Source organism: Aythya marila (assembly GCF_965140915.1).
Source record: "Aythya marila genome assembly, chromosome: 1".
NCBI lineage: Eukaryota > Metazoa > Chordata > Aves > Anseriformes > Anatidae > Aythya > Aythya marila.
In genome coordinates this window covers 147748538-147768186 of record NC_139042.1, presented here as the reverse complement: position 1 = coordinate 147768186, position 19649 = coordinate 147748538, and the positions used below count along the sequence as shown (strand labels likewise).

General features: G+C 45.1%; 1 protein-coding gene across 3 annotated transcripts in view; it reads left to right on the top strand.

Moving 5' to 3' along the window:
* Positions 1 to 19359, top strand: part of HIPK2 (homeodomain interacting protein kinase 2) — a 132518-nt gene extending 113159 nt beyond the window's left edge. For 2 of the 3 annotated variants that reach the window (XM_082751758.1, XM_082751757.1), the window contains exons 13-15: positions 5465 to 5712; positions 6724 to 6884; positions 8653 to 17085. In XM_082751758.1, coding sequence (XP_082607884.1) covers positions 5465 to 5712; positions 6724 to 6884; positions 8653 to 9120 — 877 coding nt within the window. In that variant the 3' untranslated portion in view covers positions 9121 to 17085. Of the gene's footprint in view, positions 1 to 5464; positions 5713 to 6723; positions 6885 to 8652; positions 17086 to 17118 lie in introns of those variants that run through there. The other variant, XR_014316766.1, reaches the window with a different exon arrangement.
* Positions 19360 to 19649: the final 290 nt, after the last annotated feature.

Here is a 19649-nt window from a genome sequence, read left to right as displayed (position 1 = left end):
GAGGGTTTTTTTTGTAATATCCCACATGCAGTGTAATCTAGGGAGGGAAGCTTTAAAATTGCCAAAAGTTTTGACTTTTTTTTAAGGGGAAGAAAATGTTAGGAGATTAACTAATTAAGTCTCAGACTTTTGTTTTCTGGTTTAATGAAATTTTTTCTTCTTTCAAACTAAGCAATAGGAAAAATTTTTAAATACTCAAATAAAAAAGGAATATTTTGACTAAATTAAACCTTTTTTTTTTTACCTGCTTTCCAACCCAAAGACATAGTAGAGCCTCTCACTTTTCTACTGTCTGCTCTGTCACTAGTATCATAAGTAACACTCCTCCAGCTTGGTTTCCCATTGCAGTAATCACTGTCTTCCTGGGCAAGAAAGAAAGAAAGACTGGCCGTAGCTATCACGAAAACAGACTTGAGTACCTGCCTCCTTGCCCATCTTAATGGGCACAAAATTCTTGCAGGGTTGGGATTTTTTCCCTTTTCCTTGATGGTAAGCTATACAGCGAAGTCTCTGTGTGAGTTCCACATATTTACCTTATTTGTGTTATTTTGCAGTGGCAGTAGAGCCTACTTCAGAGGGCATTCATTCCCCTTACACACAGAAATTGCTAGCAGGCACAAACCAGGTGTTTTTGCCAGCTAGCTGATCTGTATGTGCGGGTCAAAATACCCTTTGTAATTCTCTGTTGACACCTAGCCTAGTGTGGCTGTGTTATGCTGTGCATAATAATGGCCTGACTCTGCATAGCAATACCTTGACTAACCACAGTCATCTGGTAAAAAGATGAGTGCCTTCTATCTCCAGAAGACGCACCAACATACAACTAATACTTAAAATAACAGAGATAGACAGTAGCTCTCTCAGCTAGCCTTCAGCAGCAGGACCTTTACAACCTGCTGAGCAATTCAGGATAATGACTTAAATAGCTACAGCACGTGCTGTGTAGCCTAATAAAATGGCCTCAGTGTAGTACTTGATAAATACTTCTTACCATCACACGCTCACAGAGAAGGTAAGAGCAGATTAACAGGTCAGGACAGAGTTTGAGCTGTACAGAGGGGCATGTTCTCAGCACTGAGCAATGCGTGGCATAGGATTTCAACGTACAGAGAGAGATTGCAGTGGCAGTGCGAGTTTTTGTTGGCTGACTCAATACTTTCCTAGAATAGGTGAATTATTCTGAAGCAGCAAACTCAAAAGTTTCATCTTAATGAGTTTTCAGAGACCTGGAACAAAATTCTGGTGATGTAAAGTTAACACACTGTGGTGTGCATGCACACCAGTTCAGAGGCAGGGCTGGCGGAGAGCTGCCTTCTTTCCCCAAACTGGAAGGCCATCTTGGTGACCTTGAGAGCTGGAAGCCTCTGTTGCCATAGCTTCAGCCACCCTGAAGGGTTTGCATCTCTGCAGCTAAACCAAACACTGAAGACTTGCTCCTACTGGACTCCGTTTGTTCCTTCTGGGATTCTGGAGGGACCTGAGATATTCAGGGAAGAAGGATCTTGTTCATGCAATGCTATCAATTACCAAGCTTTTTGGCTGAGCCTTCTGCAACTAGAAATCTCCTCTTGAGCTGCACTGTTACAAGTGTTGTTGTCCCTTGTCCTTATCTGTGGATAGATGGTTTTGGTGTCTTTTAGCACCTAACTCAGCATCTTCTTTTCCTTAATTTCCTCTCAAGTTTCATTCTCAAGGTTTGCCTTTGGCACCTTTCCATTAACAGCATCCCAGATGCCCAGCTTAGTTCCTTGCCCTGTGCCTTTGTACAAAGTATCTTCTGTTTCCTCCATCAGGTTTTCCTTCGAACTCCTGCCTTGCTGTGGGGATAGGGACCCACATCCTTCCCTCCACTGTGCACTCACGAGGGTGATGTATGTTAGAGAGCTGTCTCTGAGAGCTGCTCCTGCATATTTGAGGCTGCTCTGTGCCTGCACATTAGATGGACGTGAATTGTTTTGTATCTGAGCTTGAGCACAAGCCCTTCAGGAACAAAAAATAAGCTTACAAAGCAATGCTTATTTTTTCCAGCTGCTGAAAGGGAGGACACAGCTCCAGCCACTAAGGGTTAAAAAAGCCTTCCTGGCTTCCTGCTTTTCAGTCTGTGTAGATGGATTTGGTGCCACTTTGGTAATCTTTCCCTCCTCCTTCCTCTGGAGAATTAAAATACACCTACCCCTGTAATGCAGGCAGGCACACGAGCTGACCAGGAACACACACTGGCTCCCAAGGCTACTAAATCACGTATGCTGCTGCTACTGTGCTTGCAGGAGGGAAAGCAATTACCAGGGTTGGAGCGAGCTTAATAGGAAGGGGGCAAGACTTTAATAGTATTTTTCTGTGTAAGCACAAACATCCCCAAAAGCTGTTGCTGAGTTATAGGAACACAGTAAGCTTGCTGAGTAGGCAAGTGCTGTGTCAACAGGTAACAGCTCTCAGCCCTGATAGTTTGTGAGCAGGGAAGGCAATACATCAGCCTGGACCCCACACAGACAGCTCCTGCCTTTCTGTATGGTGGGCAAAGCAGCTCAGTCTTCAGAGGGAGCTGGAAGGAGGGCAGTTGCTGGCTAGCAAGCAGGCTTTGAGGAGAGGGAACGCTAGCTCTTCTGGGCTGAATTTTCAAAAGCCCCCATTTCAGCTTAACGTGTGCCTTTAAGCCTGTGAATCAACTGATTTTCAGCGTGAGTTGGGCCTTTGATGCCTTTGAAATTCCCACCCTTAATCTCTCAGGCAGGCTGCGGTGCAGCAGGTACCTAACTCTTCAGCGTGTGCACAGTCCCGATTGACTCCTCTGCGTTCCCTCGCATTAACTGCGGTTGCTACCTTTTCTAAAGAAAAAAATCTGGCTGCCTTCAATGGGACTCCTCGTGCACTGGAAATGATGCAGCCTGCTACATCAAAAGGCTAATCACTTGGGCCCTAATCCTGCAAATATTTACCTATGTGCTTTCGCTCCGTTACTGGGAATAGTCCAGCTGACTTCAGTGGAACGACACATATTAGTTGGACTAACCACTTCTGTAAGGTCTGGCAGAACCATAGCTCAGGTCCTTCTCAGTTTCTCATCCATGAAATTGGTTTAATATCCTGCTAGGGTCCCTTTCTCTGGGAAGGTTTGGGTTTGGGGTCACTTACTTGTTTAACCAAACAGATTTACTTAATTTTCGTGCTGTGACCAAAGAGCTACAACATTTTGAAAGAGAAGACTCATCACGGAGCCTGCTTTGGCAAACCTTCAGTCAAGTTGGTGAAAAATATGCCCATTCTAAAACAATAAATAGCACAAATTTCACAAAAAAATACGCTTCCAGTTCTACAGCTCAACCTTTCCCATGTCAAGTATCAGCCGACAGCAAGTATTTCCAGTTGAGCAGCTCAGCCCCTTATGTAAGGAAGGGACTGTAAAAGAATAGCTAGACCTTATCAGTTGTCAGAAAACTCTTTAGTGACTTGATTTTTCTTTATAAAATGTAATAACTGTCAGAGGTAGAGAATATATATCTCTTCCCAACTGGCAGCCAAGGGTAGCTGCAAAGGGCAAGCAGTGTGGGTACTCATAAATGTGTTATTAGAGGCATTTCTACTGAAGGGGAGAGGAATATTGATGCAATATTAGTCATTTTTATTGGTTTAATATTCTTCTTCTGTAGCACCATATCCAAACTGCTGTATCCTTCTTCACACACAGTAGCTGTCCATCTAAGATAACTGTTGCTGTTTTCGTTCCTAACCTGGCTCCTTGTGGAATGCCAGAGTACAAGGACTTGCTGTTGTACACCTTCCCCATCTGAAAGATCACAGACCCTGCAAGGATTTCTTTTTTCCAGATGCTTGTTCCTCAAATTCCCCTCCTTCTCTGTCTCCCTGTTGCAGGTATAAATGCTTTAGGATAGCAGGGGCCTCTCTTAAGGTATTTTTCACAGTGCCTAGTACATCAACGTGGTCTTGTACCATTTTTGGGGTATGCTGGGCCCCCGTGATGATAGCCCAGGAGAAGTTGGTGATGGTAACTTGTTTGTGAATGCAGCACTCCAAGGCACTCTCTAATGGAAAAGACAGCTTTCAGTGACAAATCCTGGCAGTTAAGTAGCGAGCTGCAGCTTGCAAATGCTGTTGGAGAGGCGTTGGGACAGACAAGTTGAAGGGAACCTATCAGCGCTCCTTTGCCACTGTGAGAAACAAATATGCCAAAAAGTCCTTGCAAAGAAACTGCTCTCAGTGTCTGCTTAGTCTTTCCCTGGGTATGAAGCGATGCTGAGACTAGAGAGCAAACAGCCATGTCACAGGCTAAGACTGAGTTTATCAGCTCTCTCCTGAACTGGACCTGCCAACATGAGAGAACGGAGATGTGACTCAGTGGGAAAAGGATCTCTGTCTCTGTAAAGTGTGCACTCAAAAAGTTAAGAGTTGGAATCCTTTTCTCTGTGGCATTTCTGTTCCTGTTGGGGCTGTTTCCACCATTAAGCCTAATTACTTAGCTTTTTATGTGCTATCCATTTCTTTTCATCATTTTAAAAACTTGAGTTGCCATAACAACATAATGCAATCAGTGAAACATAGCAGCTATTTTCTGTAGTCAAGGTCTGTGCACTGTCAAGGATGTGAGCCATTTAAGCAAATCTTCACCACCCCCCCTCCTCCCTCCTCTTTTTCGCTCTCTCTTTCTCTCCCTAAACAAGCTCATAACAGGAAGGAGAAACCATCAGGAATAATTAGACACAATAGCAGAGCAAATCCCAATCGTACTCATGCAGTCTAGTCTAATGAACTTCTAGCACTAATCTTGGAAGTGTTGATGTTCCTTTTTAATCACTTTTTTGATGTCATAGATAGATTAGCTGCAGCAGGACCTTGATAATCCGCACAAGAGTCAAGAGACTCAATGCTTATTTGGAAAAAGAAACTAAAAAAACTTCTGTAGGGCGATACATAGCTCATTTTCTCTTCATTCATTCCTCAGTTTCAAATGCTTCTTGCGAATATATGCCCACTGTAGCATATTAGTAAATAGAACAGAGTGTATTTTGTAGATTCATGGGATTTAATCACGAAAATTCGTAACATCTATTATTAAATCATTGCTGGAAGGCTGGAAGAAACCGCCACATTTTTGTGTGGGTGGTGAGACTTGCAACAAAGCATAGTATAACTGCTGGGCCTCTACTGCACACATATATAAAAAGCAGTCTGAAAATAAATCTGGCAGTCTGGTTCAGTGCTATTCTAAGCGGTGTGAATATAAGATCTATCCACAATGTCTTACTCACTCCTTGACCTCCACAAAGTCTTTCCTGGAATAGCAATATGTGAGTTTTGCAGCCTAGGATTTGGCTTAAGCAGCCTCTGTCTAAGGACCGAGGGTGCGCTCTGCCTTTGCAGAGCTAGCCTGCCGTGGGCAGATTCTTCTCGTGGCTTCCCAGTCGATGGCTCCCCATTCACTCTTCCCATTCGTGTGCTTGTGTTTCAGCACCTTGTCCAAGCAGAGGAAGAACGTCATCAGCTGCGTCACCGTGCATGATTCCCCCTACTCCGATTCGTCCAGCAACAACAGTCCTTACGCCGTGCAGCATCGCGCAGGGCAGAATAACGGGAACACCTACGACACCAAAGGGGTTCCAGAGACTCACTGCAGTGGGAACCCCCGAACAATCATCGTGCCACCACTGAAAACCCAGGCCAGTGAGGTGTTGGTAGAGTGCGATAGCCTGGCACCAGGTAAATTGCACCTCTTCCGTCAAGAAAATTAGTAAGAAATAAATGATTTATCTTGGAAGAATCTCATTGTTCGGTTTCATTTTGTTTGTTTGTTTGTTTTGTTTTTCAAAGAAACCGTGCTCCTGCCCTTCTCTCAAGTGACACATCTGTTCTTGGGAGCCGTATTGCATTATTTATGTGCCCTGGTACACTCAGGAGTCACGGGGGCAAGTGTTATTCCTAGTTACTTCTGTGCAAACCCAAGAGCAGAATGCAGCCTGTAGCGCAACATTTGACGTGAAAGGCTCCCAAATGCAAGTGTGAACCTTTGCTTCCTTGCCTTTCCATAGGTTTACTTTAAAATGGGTATGAGATTGAAAACACATGTGCATTTTCATCCAAACTTGTTGACATTTCTGGGAAGAACATTTCCTCAGCATCTTCATTATGGACCGATGAGGTTTGCTCATCCAGAGCCTCTGCAATGTTAGATAGTACGATGTGTTGAAAAGGGGCTTATGTGGAAGTCTGGCCCAAAGCAATTGGCTTTGAGCTACTTGGCAGTCCTTTCTTTTGACACAATGCTGGTGAACACGAAGGCTCAGAGGGTGAGCTCCCCGCTAGCTCCTTCTCCCTCCCTTCCTACTCACCACGAGGTCAGCCAAGCCAGGGCTTTTATATGCTGTGCACACTATTCTTTCCTTCCTCTCTTTGGGATTTGTACCTGCATCGTACAGTTCTGCTGGCAGAACAGTTCCTCACACTTCTGAAGTATCTATAAAACCTCCTCTGGGCCCAGTTTGGGGTCCAGGTATCAGGTCCGCTTGTCTGCCTCTAGGATAACAGGCTGGCCTGTGTATATGAAGCACTGCTGAGATATTCTCTTAAGTAAGAGAAACCATTTTCTTATCCTGCTTCTGTTGTGTATCTCCTCCCAAAAGCCACTCTGGAGGAGGTTCAGTGAGGAAAAGGTAGGGTGAGCGATTAAAGAATGTGATATAAGCTACAAATGTGTTTCCTTTCCTGGCACAGTCACCACCAGTCACCACTCATCCTCCTACAAGTCCAAGTCCTCCAGCACCGTGACCTCCACCAGCGGTCACTCTTCAGGGAGCTCGTCTGGAGCCGTTGCCTATAGGCAGCAGCGACCAGGAGCACATTTCCAGCAGCAGCAGCCTCTTAATCTAAGCCAGGTAAGTCAACTGAGACAGATTTTGGTGGTGTGTCATCCAGCTGCAACCCACTGCTCCTCCAGCATGGGCTGTACTGTTCTAGCCTAATGATAGTTGGGCCCCATTTGAGTTAGATCGACTGGTTTCAGCATTGCTGCAGACCTTGATCTTCTAGCTCAGGCAGTAAAAGCAGCACAGATCCTGCCCCTGAGTGGGCTGGCAGTACACTTACCGGGTGTTTTAGAGTCAGATCATCTAACAGCGTGAGTGGGAATAACGTAAGAGAGGAGGTGCTGTGGCTCAGACACAAAGGAGTGGGACAGGACCATGCAGGAAGGCCTCAATCTCTGTAGCTGTAGGTAACGTGGGGAGAGTGTCCTTCAGGTGAATGGAGTGCATCAGTCCCGCTGCAGGAGTGGGAGATAAGTCCCCGTCCGATGTGACAAGGCAAAATTGAGCCTCTGTGTGCATACGTGACCTCTTGTCATGTAGTGAGTTTGATCCATTCCGTGATAAATCTGAGATCTGGGAAAAATCCTGTTACTCGGCTTCATGCCGTTCCCAGAATGTTTCATATTCTGTGACCAAAACACCCAGGGGATTCCCTGGGAGCTTCTTAAATAGCGCCCTTTTCGTGGGCTGCACCTGGAGCCTTTCTCTTCCCTGAGGTGAGGTGATGAGCCCGGGGAAGTTAGAGCAGTTACTGCCATATCCAGAGGAGAATATCTGGAGAGCTCAGAGGACAGTGCCGTCTGGCATCCAGAGCTGGATGTAAGCAGAACTGTTTTAAGAAAATAGTCTGTGGGAGAAAAACGCTCCCCCTCCTCAAAGTTTAGTTGAAATTTAAAAATGCAAATAACTTGAAATAAAAGTGAGCGAAAATAGAGGAAATGGGTAAAATGCCGTTTCCAAGAGGGGGGGAGGACTGTGGCTGCCACATTTCAGACCACAATGACAGCACAGGGAGTGCTTAAAAGGATGAAAAGAATTGGAAAAATAGAAGGAAATAACATGGAGCATTGCCCTTCCTGCCTTCTAATTCCTACTTTATTAGTTATTTAATGCTCTGACTACACCATAATTACAAATGGCTGGGAAAGCTCCTTGACATTATTGTGCAATGCAAAAAACAACTTAGAAAATCCCCGAAAAAGTACATTGTTCCTGTCCCACTGCAAGAAGTTGCCTGTGCTAAAGTAATTATAGTTGATTGCACGAGGCTACCAGGCACCTGCAGGATCTGATCGAGTTGAGGGTTTTATCTTTTAAAAAATAAAGTAGTTATTCTACTTACTGTGGACGTGATAACCTCAGAGACCCAAACTGAACAAAAATAAATTGCCTATTCCAGGCATAGCTAAGTGACTTCATTCCCCTGAGCTATCAGTGCACCGAATTTCATCATCAGAGTTCAGTGACAGAAGCTGGGTGTTGTGTGAGTGACTGGACTTGTGGAAGACGTTTTTAGGACCCGAGCATCCGAGGTTGGGTCTTCATGGTAGCTATATCAGCAGGTCGTGGCTCAAAATGGGGGACTCTGCTCTCCTTCTGGGGGACGTTCTGGTGAATGTACGAAGCTACAAGGTCTTGCTAGGCTTGGGAGGGACCCTTTGCCATCGCCTGTTTCCGAGGGAAGATCGCGGTGATGCTGAGGGTTTCAGGAGGAGCACGAGGGCCTTTCCTGAGGCCAACCTGGTTTCGCAGGGAGGCTCCCAGGCACGGCTGAGGAGGTAAAGAGCCGTCGTCTCTTGTCTTGTAACCGCTTATCACTATTGCTGTCTTTATCCAGGCCCAGCAGCACATCACGACCGATCGCACAGGGAGTCACCGGAGACAGCAAGCCTACATCACTCCAACGATAGCTCAGGCCCCGTACTCTTTCCCGCACAATAGTCCCAGCCATGGTACAGTTCATCCTCACTTGGCCGCGGCTGCCGCTGCTCACCTGCCCACCCAGCCCCACCTCTACACATACACCGCCCCAGCTGCCCTGGGCTCCACGGGCACCGTCGCGCACCTGGTGGCCTCCCAAGGGTCTGCGCGGCACGCCGTGCAGCACACCACCTACCCCGCCAGCATCGTCCACCAGGTCCCTGTCAGCATGGGCCCGCGGGTTCTGCCCTCGCCCACCATCCACCCGAGTCAGTACCAGGCTCAGTTTGCCCATCAGACCTATATCAGTGCTTCTCCAGCCTCCACAGTCTACACTGGATACCCACTGAGCCCCACCAAGGTCAACCAGTACCCTTACATCTAAACACTGGAATAAGGAGCGAGAGACACACCCGCCGCGGGGGAGCGAGGCGGCTGCTTTTGTACTGAAGAACATGACAAACTAACAATGCAATGGGAGGCTCGCGTGAAACTTGAACGAAGGAGACTTTCAGGAAGAAACGAGAAGGAGGAAAGAAGGGGGAGAACCAATTCTACAATTTTTATTTAAAAAAAAAATAATAAAGAAAATGGAAAAAAAGAACAGAAAAAAAAAATAAAACCACAAAAAAACAACCATTCTACACCAAACTAGAGAGAGAGAGAGAAGCAGAAGGACCCTCCAGCGGGTCCTGTGTTTTGAAGAACTTCACCAATAGACTTTTAAAGGTTATTTTCATCCAATAGTGAGCTACATTTAGAAATTTGTTGTCCAGAACACCTAAAATGAAATCCATTAGGTTTTTAATCCAATAGGTATATGGATTAGGGATTTATCCAGCATTTCATAGGGTTTATGCCCCATCCTTGCTGCGGTCTCCGTATCCCAAAGCACACGTGGGGCTTTGGGGTTTTTCTGGAAATAGAAAGTGGGTAAGGGAGGATGAGGGAGGAGGAGGAAATGTTGTCCCAGTGCTCTAAATTCTGATTAGCACTGATCTGCTTAAACGTAACAGGGCAAAACAGGCCACGCAGCACTGGTTGAGATCAGAAGCAATGGGGTTGTTTTTCCCTTTCCTCAAACACACTGGATAAATCCCTGAGAAATGCTATTCCTAAATGAGATCTCTAATAATGTATGTTGGATTTCAGTTTCATTTTATTTCGTTTTATTTGGAGTTTTTCCTTTTAATCCCTAGCCGTTTTAGTATAGGAGGAGACATTTTAGCTGCCCCCGGTAGAATGTAGCACTATACAGGTCATACACCCTTTTTACTATTTTGTGTTGAACTTCAACGATACCAATAGACTATTCCTCAATGTGATTGCACAAAGAAAAGTGATATAACATAGGCATGTAACAAATGTGATTGTCCAGGTATGTGTGTGTGTGCGTGCGTGTGTGTGTGTGCAGATGCTGCCTTCTCTCTGTGGTGTGTTCCTCGGCACAGCCATTACAACTGTCACAGTCTTAGTTTTACATCATTCCCTCGTAGTGCCTTACCGAACTACAGACGCGGTTTAAGGGTTTACTTCCACTGGTACTCCTAGAAACTGACTGAGGCTAGTCGGAATTTAATCTCAGCTCTTTTTTCTTTTCAGGTTGTTTTTGCTGATTTTCTTCTTCTGGTGATGGTGGTGTTATTTTTTTTTTCCCCACGTTGTCAATCTTAGCTCACTTGGCAAGGCGTTGGGGAGGCTTGTAGGGGTTAGAAATGTGTATATCTGGGTGTTTTCTCTAGCACTGGATGGGCTGGAAGTGACCAGGTTGGTTGTGAGACCCAGCATGACTCCCAAAGGGTCTGAAGGTGTGTTTGTGGATTGGTCTGTTTCTTTCCTGTTGAAGTAACAGCTTTCCTCCCCGGAAACTGCATTCTCATGTTGCTGCTTGCCGACGTTCTCGGTGGAGTAGGAGGACAGAGTCCTCCCAAGTCGTCAGGTTGTCTCAGTTGTACATCTGAAAGGGGAACAAAACTTTAGCCCATGGGAGGGGGAGACACTAGCCATTGCCATCATCTCTCACTACATCTATCGGTGGGAGGGAGTTGGGAAAGGTAACAAGCAGACCCAAAGCAAGAATGGGAAAATCCAGTTGAGAGAGTCAAACTCAGGTTTCTTAAATGAAAGAGAAATATTGCGAGACATTGGGCCTTACCCACTCCAACACGGTTGTGGCAGTATGAGTTACCCTTCCTCCCCTCACACCAGTTCTGTGAAAGATTTCCTGCAGTGGTGTGGTACCCCTTGACTGGTAGGGCACGTTGGTACTGTGGGTCCTCCACACTGAGGAGCACTACGTGGTCTTGTTCTCTGAAGGTTTCTGAAGAGAGCCTTCCCTACAGCTGGGCTTGGTTAGGAGGGAAGTTTTGCTAGTAACAGCAGTTGCACTGCTGCATCAATATTTGGAAGTGTCTCTAGAGTACCCATGTATATGGTCGGGCTTGGGAGAAGGAAGAGAGTTTGACAGAAAGTTTCCATGAAATCCACATGGCTGCTCAGCTCCACTCCACGATTCCCTGTAACTAGAGCATGAAGTATTTAAGCGTTTCACAAGATGCTGGAAAATAGCAGGTTCATTGACAGAGTGGCGAGGGGTGGGTTCCCTGGGTGGCGATAAGGAAGGAGGTTCTCTCAAGTGGGAAAAGATGACAAAAGGACAAGCACAAATACATTTTCTTGTGGTGAGCACATGGCTGGCCTGGAAGAAAAAGGGATCCTGCTATGTCGGATTCAACAAGATGGTTCAACAAGACTGTTGTCTTCTGGCAAACCACCAAATAACCTCCTGGTTGCCAGCTCCGATTCTTGGGCTATCCTTGCACAGTTTTCTTTTCCTGCCTGTCCTTCATTCCAGCTCAATATACTGTAGATGAAGATGTGATCTCCCAGCAGTCTGTGCACCTTACCCCTCCCTTTGGAAATACAACACTTCCCCTCTCATCCGGGGCAGGAAAATAATTCCCCGTTCTCGCTGTAAAGTTCTGGTGCATTCCTCTCCTGTCCCACCAGTTCAGGAATGAGAGCGTCATGCTGCTTGTGTCATGAAAAGGAAAGATAATGTTATTTTATTGTATGGTTGTTATGATTATGATTATTATTTTATTATTATTATATTTTACTCTGGGTTTTAATTGCACACGCATTCCTTAATCTTTGTGTTTGTTTTTTTTTTTCTCTTAGTATTGTTGTTGTTATTAATTTTATTTCTCTCCATCAGTGGCATCAGAAGAGTTGCTGTGTTTGTGAACACTGCAGAAGGAAGGGGAAATAAGGTGGTCCTGAGAATGAGAACCTAGGAGGAGTGGGGCGGCTATGGGAGACGGTCTTGAGGGACAGTGTTCCTCCATGTCCCATCTGCATTTCAGAATAAGTCAGAAACATTCACTCAGAGGCCAAAACCAAACACCAGCTAACAATGATCTATCAGGAGAGTAGGATTAAAGGCAGATGAGGACCTTGGGGCCTTAGGATCTGGCTCACCATCACTTTGATAGGACATTTATTTGAGATCAAGCCCTACTTGTGCTCCAGGCCATGATTATTTGGCCTTTTTGACTAACCCAAGGCCACACGATGTGGTAAGGGTTGGGTTTTCCCAAAAGAGAAATCAGATACGTGGTTATCCAGAAAAAGGACTAGCAGAGGAACTGCAGTAGAAGAGTGCACATGATTCTCAGTCCAGTCACGGATGGGATAAACAGTGCTGGTGCACACAGCAGGCGTTAGCTAGGTAAAACACAGCAGCAGAAAGAGCAGGTCCCTCACCTGTTCTTCCACTCTCACTGAAGATTAGTCAGGTGTCCACAGGGCCAGGATGCTTGGTTTGCCTTTTTTTTTTTTTTTTTTGTCCCTGATGTAGATTTTCCTTTCTTTTATAATTATTTGTTGTGAAAATTAATTAAGCTATTCTAGTCTCTAGAATGTAGGTATTTATGTTTTCGATTTGCATCACCTGCTCTGTTAGAATGGGGGGAAGCAGTGGCTGAATTGAAACTCCATAAAAAAATGATAGGACTTCAGCAGAGACTTAATCATGCACTTGAGTGCTTTACTGAAGAATAGACTTAAACCCTTCAAGTTAATTACTTGTTTATATGCTTCTCTGGCCTAGGACTGTTGAAGCATGGAAGGCTGTAATCTCAATCACAAACGTGTTTTAGTTGTATTAATTGTGTTTTCCCTGTGTACCCATCTGACCTGCTCTCCCACGCAGGCTTGAATCTGATTTCGGGGGCGTTTGGCAGCAGAGCTGGTAGAGCAGCACACGCTGGCGGTGAGGAGCAATGCGTTGCGTGTCGGAGGAGGTGGCCTTTCACGTTGTCCATGCTGGAGTCGCTGACCTGCCAGCTGGAGGTGGCCAGATGATCGCGGTGATGGGGCACTGGTGGCAAGGGATGAGCAGCATGGCCGTTGAATTGCTGTGGTGTGGCGACAGCGAGTGAGGGCTGTGTTTTCTGGTGGGTACAGGGGAACTGAGCAACACCTCCTCCCTCACACCTGTACAAAGGCATGGTATGGGAAAGTGTGGTGCTGGTAGTCACAGGGGAAATCTGATCAGATTAGCAGAGGAAGCAAAAGTTTTGCATGCTATCGGTGCCACATACATAATAACAGCCAGCTTGTTTTGCTTGCAAAGTCCTTTGGAGAGGAAACAGGATTGACGTGTTTGGGTTGGGTTGGTGCTCTTTGAGGATGTGGAGTAAACTGCGTGGAAACTTGAGAGAGGAGGCGAATGTTTAGATACTGGAAGTGTTTTGGGTGGCTTGTGGCTGGCATGGCAAGAAGGCGGTCCCTTTCGCCATCATCTCATCTTGCTTCCTTCGCATGGGGGAAGCAGAAAGAAGCACGGACATTGCCTCTCCTTAGGGGTGGATCTTCAGACTATTGCTGTGAAACCAGACTGTAGAAGGGAGTGGAGAAAACAGTTGACATGATCAGAATGGAAGACCTGAATGGAAGCACTTCCCACTGCAGACTGGAACAAATCCAGTCATTTGAGAGAGCACAAGCAATTGCATCGTCCTCAGCAGTTGTACCTGCTTGCACCCAACAAATCAGGCCTTGTCAGATCTCTTTCTCTCTCTTTGTTCTGTGGTTTTGTCATAATATCTGAAACATTCCAAGGAAGGGACACTTCTATCTGACATTTTTCCTTTTTTATATTTTCAAGGGATTATGTCTTGCAATTTGGTTTGAAGGAAATTCCATTTGCAAACTTGAAGGGCGATAAACCCAGCTTTTTCTTTAACCAAAGAAACTTTATTTTTTAAAGAGAGAGAGAAAGAGACCCCCACCCACTATGGAAATTAAACCAAGTCACAAGTCACAGCTGCCAGGCAGCAGTGATAAACTGTGGAATTGCCTCATTTGTCTTTTTCTTTTTCTCTCTCAAGTTTCTATCATTGTCTCAAGTAGCTAGCTTGATGAGCAGAGAAATTCACACTAAATATTGCTGCTATCCTAAACTTTAGGGGATGTCAAAAACGTTATTCTTCTCTCATTGCTGTTCACCTTAAGATGCATCAGTGGCAACAATGCGGTGTTGAAATTGTGAGCTGTGTAGTGGGGATAAGCTTCTGGGTGTTCCGCATGCTTCTGTAGTACCTCCTTCTCGGGATTTGGGATGCTGGTTTTGTTCTGAGGGTCAGACCTCAAAGAGTGCTGCAGCATCAGGCCTTATGTGGCTGGGTAAGGGTATTGGACTTAGTGGTGTGCTCTTCCACGGCGTGGCAATCATCCCATCGGAGAGGTCTGCCAGTTTCGGGATAGCTGTATGCAAAGTCCACGTTACTGATCTTTGCTCAGGGTGGGCAACACAGACAGGAAAAGCGTGGGACGGGAAGGCTTTCCCCCTTCCTGCTGACGTAGCCCTGCCTGTCCCACAGGAACGTCAAAGCAGTTGGTCCCCAATCCTGGACACCCAACCCCATCACCCCCCTGGTCCCCAAATCTCCCTGGTTCTCCTGTGAGGAGAGCCCGTGCCCAAAGCACGTGCTGGCCCCTGCTCGCCTCTCCTGGCCTGCTGCTCATGCAGGGAGGAGGAGGTGGGGGTCTCCACTGCTGGGATCCCCACCCCTACCCCGGCAGTGCCCGGAGCTGGTGCATTGATCCTACAGCACATGGCGGTGCTGGGGCAGCTGGCAGGAGCACAGCATCGACCTCTCCTGGCAGGTCCCGGTCCCATGGGCGGCACCGCTGTCCGCCGGGGCAGTGTGAGGCGAGAGCTGCCAGCCAGGGCTCTGTGACAGAGGTGGCTTTTCCCCGAGTGCCTGGGGGTGACCCCGGTGTGTTTGGCAGCCTATTAAAAGCTGCCGGCATGTGTGACAGCCTGCAGGACGGGCAGGGATAGGCCCCACGGGCGCCAGGCCCCGTGGGTTATAGACCGTGTGTTACAGCACCAGGAGTGGGGCTCGAATGGCGAAGGAGCTCGGTTCCTCAGAGGTCTCACGAAGCATGCTAGGAGGGTTGGCTTTCTGCATTTCTAGTTTGAAACTCCTGTTTCTCATTTACGGGTTAGCTTTGTCCTTCCAGTTTTAGCAGTGCTGCTATAACAGACTATTCATGTGTGTTTGAGGATAAAGTTTTTGTTTTTAATCTTTTGCTTATCATAGTTAATCTAAGAAAGGCAATACTAAAGGTATATTTTTTTCCAAAAATGATATTTTTTACTGCACTGATAAATATTGTGACATCTCTGTTCTTAACTCTCTCGCTGTGAGGGGAACCGTGTGCAGACTCACACAAACCTTGTAAATACTTGCGTGTACTTCTGACAGCCAGGGATTTTTTTTTTCTATTTTTTTTTTCTTTAAAACAAGGTTTCCTCTTTGAAACAGAAAGCAATGGGGCAACAATGCTCAGAGCAAAAGCAAAGCTTATCCCATTTTCAGAACATAGCCAAGGAGTTTTTGCAGTGCTGGCATAGAGTTAATATTTAATGCCGATGTGTTTTGATTTTTTTTTTTTTCTCCAGCAAATTGTTTGGAAAGGAATAAAACAGAAAAGCTTTGGTCTGGAATTCTGATCAGAAATGTTATTCGTCTCTTTTATGGCACCTCTGATTTTTGTTTTTCCTTTCTTTTCCAAAACTGGCTTGCTGCAGGCTTGCTGGCCTGGGCTCTAGGTCAGTTGGCGGCTGCGCCGGGCGCCTGGTGCTCAGGGACCGCCGACTCCTTTGGAAGCAAACCCGCCGCCGGTCAGGATTCGGGATCCTGACGGCGACAGAGGGTATGCCAGCAGACCGTGGGGTACCCTCGGGTTTTTTACAGAAGGATTTAGATACACTTATATTACGCAAACTGTGACCTAATGGCAATAATTACCTCAAATGTGGGCATTCATCCTGGTTTTAGCCTTTCTGAAAACATGTAGCCAGCTTGAACTTTGATTCAAAGACTCTAAACTCTGTATGGGCGGAATAACGATAAATGCCCACCCTGGTCATTGTTGCTTGAGTGAATTCTGAAGACAGTGAATCTTTAAAGAGAAAAAGTTAAACCAAGGAATAGATTACTCTTTTATGTATCTTAATCAATTGTGATGTTAAATGCACATGTAAGTATATATGTTTATAGCTACTGTAAAATGCTTTGGCCTTCTAGAAGATATTTAATGAGTCACATTTTAAACCAATATGAACTGAATAATAGACTGTGGCTACTTAAACAGTTTTCTGGCTACATTTTATAGTTATTACAGTGTTTTATAGTTTACATTTAAACTGGTACTTTTTAAGGGAAATCTTGTGTTTGTAAGTGACACCTTCAAAAACTCAATACAGCTGCCTCTTTTTAATTTTGCCCTTTACAAATGGAAAAGTACAAGTGTGTCTTTAATATGTATATTCTGTTCTGAGGTATAACATAGTGTTGGAAAGTCAGTCCAGAGATCAAGTAATCCACTGTATTCCAAAGTCTGGTTGAAAAACACTCCACCCACATTGCGGATTTAGCACCTCTAGTCCAACAGATAAGCTATTTGTTTGTGTGCTCGTTTAATACCATACTTTATCCAACTCCTTGGGTTGAAGCAGGGAGCGCAGTACTTCCAAATTCACTGTTCTGTGTAGGATCCTCATCTGGATGAAGATACCCATGTAAGAGAATGAAGGATATTCAAAGGAAGGATTGTATTGTACTGTTGATAAATCTTTAGCCAAATGATTAATTCCTGAGTTTAGTGATTGCCTGTTTTATTTTGGTTTTGTGTGTGTGTGTGTGTATGTGTGTGGTGTATGACAGCCACTCAGAGGCAATGCTGTAATTTGGCTTTCGTCTGTTCACCCCGTTATTACAAACGGTGCTTACCACCGCAGAAACTTTTTGAACCAGTAAACTAAATACAAAGTTCATTGACCATCTCCTTGTCAACTTTGTTTTCTTAGCCAGCGTCAGTTCCCATCAGTGCTGTCTCCCTGCTGCTGTTACGGTGTACTTTGCATCTGGGTATGTCACACTACCCCCTCCCCAGTCTCGCCTAGCTGTCTAGCTTGCTCTTTTGTGTTCTGTCACTCGAGTAACCAATGAACATGGTATAAATGTCTGCTGGGCGAAATGGTACTGCTAGGTCATGAAAGCACGGGAATTGGCATTTAAAAACTTAAATCTGTGTCTGTGTGAAGAACCGAGCTTCTGTGGTGGAGCCTGGGCACCCCAGGGGGGGCCCTTACATTTCTGCCCCATGCCCGAGGCACTGGTCCCAGGAAGCCCAGGGTCAGCGGTGTTGCAGAGGAGCAATGGGGATGCTCGTGGTGCCGCTGGCTGCTGATACAATCCCCCAGTGCAGCTCAGGGCTGCCGTGCCCACCCCGTAACCCACGGAACCAAAGCGACGATGCATCGCATGGCAGCCCACGAGCAGCGCTGGGGCTGGCAGGGATCATCCCCCCCCTTTCTCAATCATCGCCTTTTGCTGCCCTCGGCACTTGCACGACCTTTTGTTCTTAAGGGGGGGGGTCAGACCCGCAAACACCAGCACACTCAAGTGAAGGAGACAGTCCTTTTGAATACTTTGGCTTGCAGATTGTCAGGCAAGAAGGGGTTTTGGCCACTGGCAACGCACATCCCATAGAACCCGAATGGTTATGTATAGCACCGCTGCCCTCGGAAAGGAAAAAACAGGCTTCTGCCATGCTTCCATGTCACCTGGTTACATACAACACTTCTGGCTCCCCTTCTCCCCCACCTTTATTCCTTCTGTGTTCGATTTTGTGTTTTATTTAATTTTATTTTTTGCTCTGTATTCTTTTCAAAATGAAACTTCCATGGATATCCCAGGGCACAACCATTTCAGGTGTAAAAAGGATCTCCTCATCCCCTGTTTCACCAACCACGAAACCAAGGCTTTTTGGGTACTGACTCTACTTGGGCAGAATCAGAATGTAGCCTGTATCTTTCATACCAAACCAAATTTCTGAAAGGAGCGGAAGTGTAATTAATAGCTTTATTAAAGGAGTGAGAGAGAGAGAGAGAGAGTAAGAGAGGGAGCGAGATGGAGAGAAGAAAGAGGGGCATCTAGGAAGTTGACGAGGCTAGACTTCGGGTAGTTAAAAACAAACCAAGAGGTGAAACATTATTTACGAACAGTAAAATCCTTTTAAAATCAGGAAGGGGGAAGCGGAGGGAGCATTTTATACCTTTCGACTGCCCACAAGCCCAGCGCACCCTGGATGGAAAGTGGAAGTTAACGTACACTGAACCAAAATTCTTGAGTGGAGAGAGGGGAGGAAAAGCTGTGAAATACTATCACCACTGCAAGGGAAAAGATGCCCCTGCCCCAGCTCTGGATCTCGAATGGTTCTTTCTCTACAGCATCATCTCAGCCCAGATACCCCATGAAAGCCCTGAGCCGTTGTGTTCCTTCACTGTACGGTTTCTGTAATAAGAGTGTTAATCCATGTTAATCTTTGTGAAAATTATTGTGTGCAACAGTATTTTCTTGTGTACTGCTTTTTTTTTTTTTTTTTTCCCTATGTGAATTGTCCCTTTTTTTCTTCTTTTCTTTTCTTTTTCCTTTTTTTTTTTTTTTTTCACTTTTGGAAAATATGTCTTTCTTCTTTTAAAAAAAAAACAAACAAAAAAAACACAAAAAAACAAACTGATGTGTTGTAGACCTCTATGTAACCTATTCCTTAGTCTCATATTATAGGTATGTTATAAGAATGGATATTTTACTTGGCTTTAGAATGTTTTACAAGAAAATTAATTCTTAACCAATCAAGTTCTTGCTACTAAAAAAAAAAATGCTTGTGTTTTTCATCATGACGTTGTGTGCTTCTAATTAATAATCATTTTCGTTGTAGAAAAATGGAGTGAATTTATATTAGTCTTGGAAACTAATAATAGCATTGTAAATTTATGAGATGATTTTAACAGAAAATACATTATAGAAGAATATAGTTATTTTAATTGTAATATTACTAACTGTAGGGTGAGAAAGGAGGTCCCGTTGTGGTGAACTATGTTATAGCTTGTTATTCACGGTTTCTTTTTGATCATTTTTTCGGTCTCTGAGGTGAAACGAGTTATTAATCAGAATTTGTAAACTCACATATGCATATTGTATATGTGTAGAAATGTAATCACACTTTGTCTTGGAATTACATTAAACTGTTTTAAGTCACTGCACAGTTAGTGTGTCTGTGTGTCTTATCGCTAGTTAAAGTTTGGTCTGAATGTTTGGTTAGTTTTCAGTCACTTTTATTTAATCTCCCAAGTCTATTTGGAAAACGTCGCTAATAGTACCCTTAATAATAAGTAAATAGTTTTCCTTTTGAGGTGGCATTTTTACACGTGTGAGACTACCAGTTTGTTCTCATTGCAGAAGAGTGTGTTTATGGTTGGATGTTCAGCTCGGAGCTTCACCGAAGCACAGTATGGTCGCGACTTGCACATCCCTTTGGAGCTCCCCGGCACGC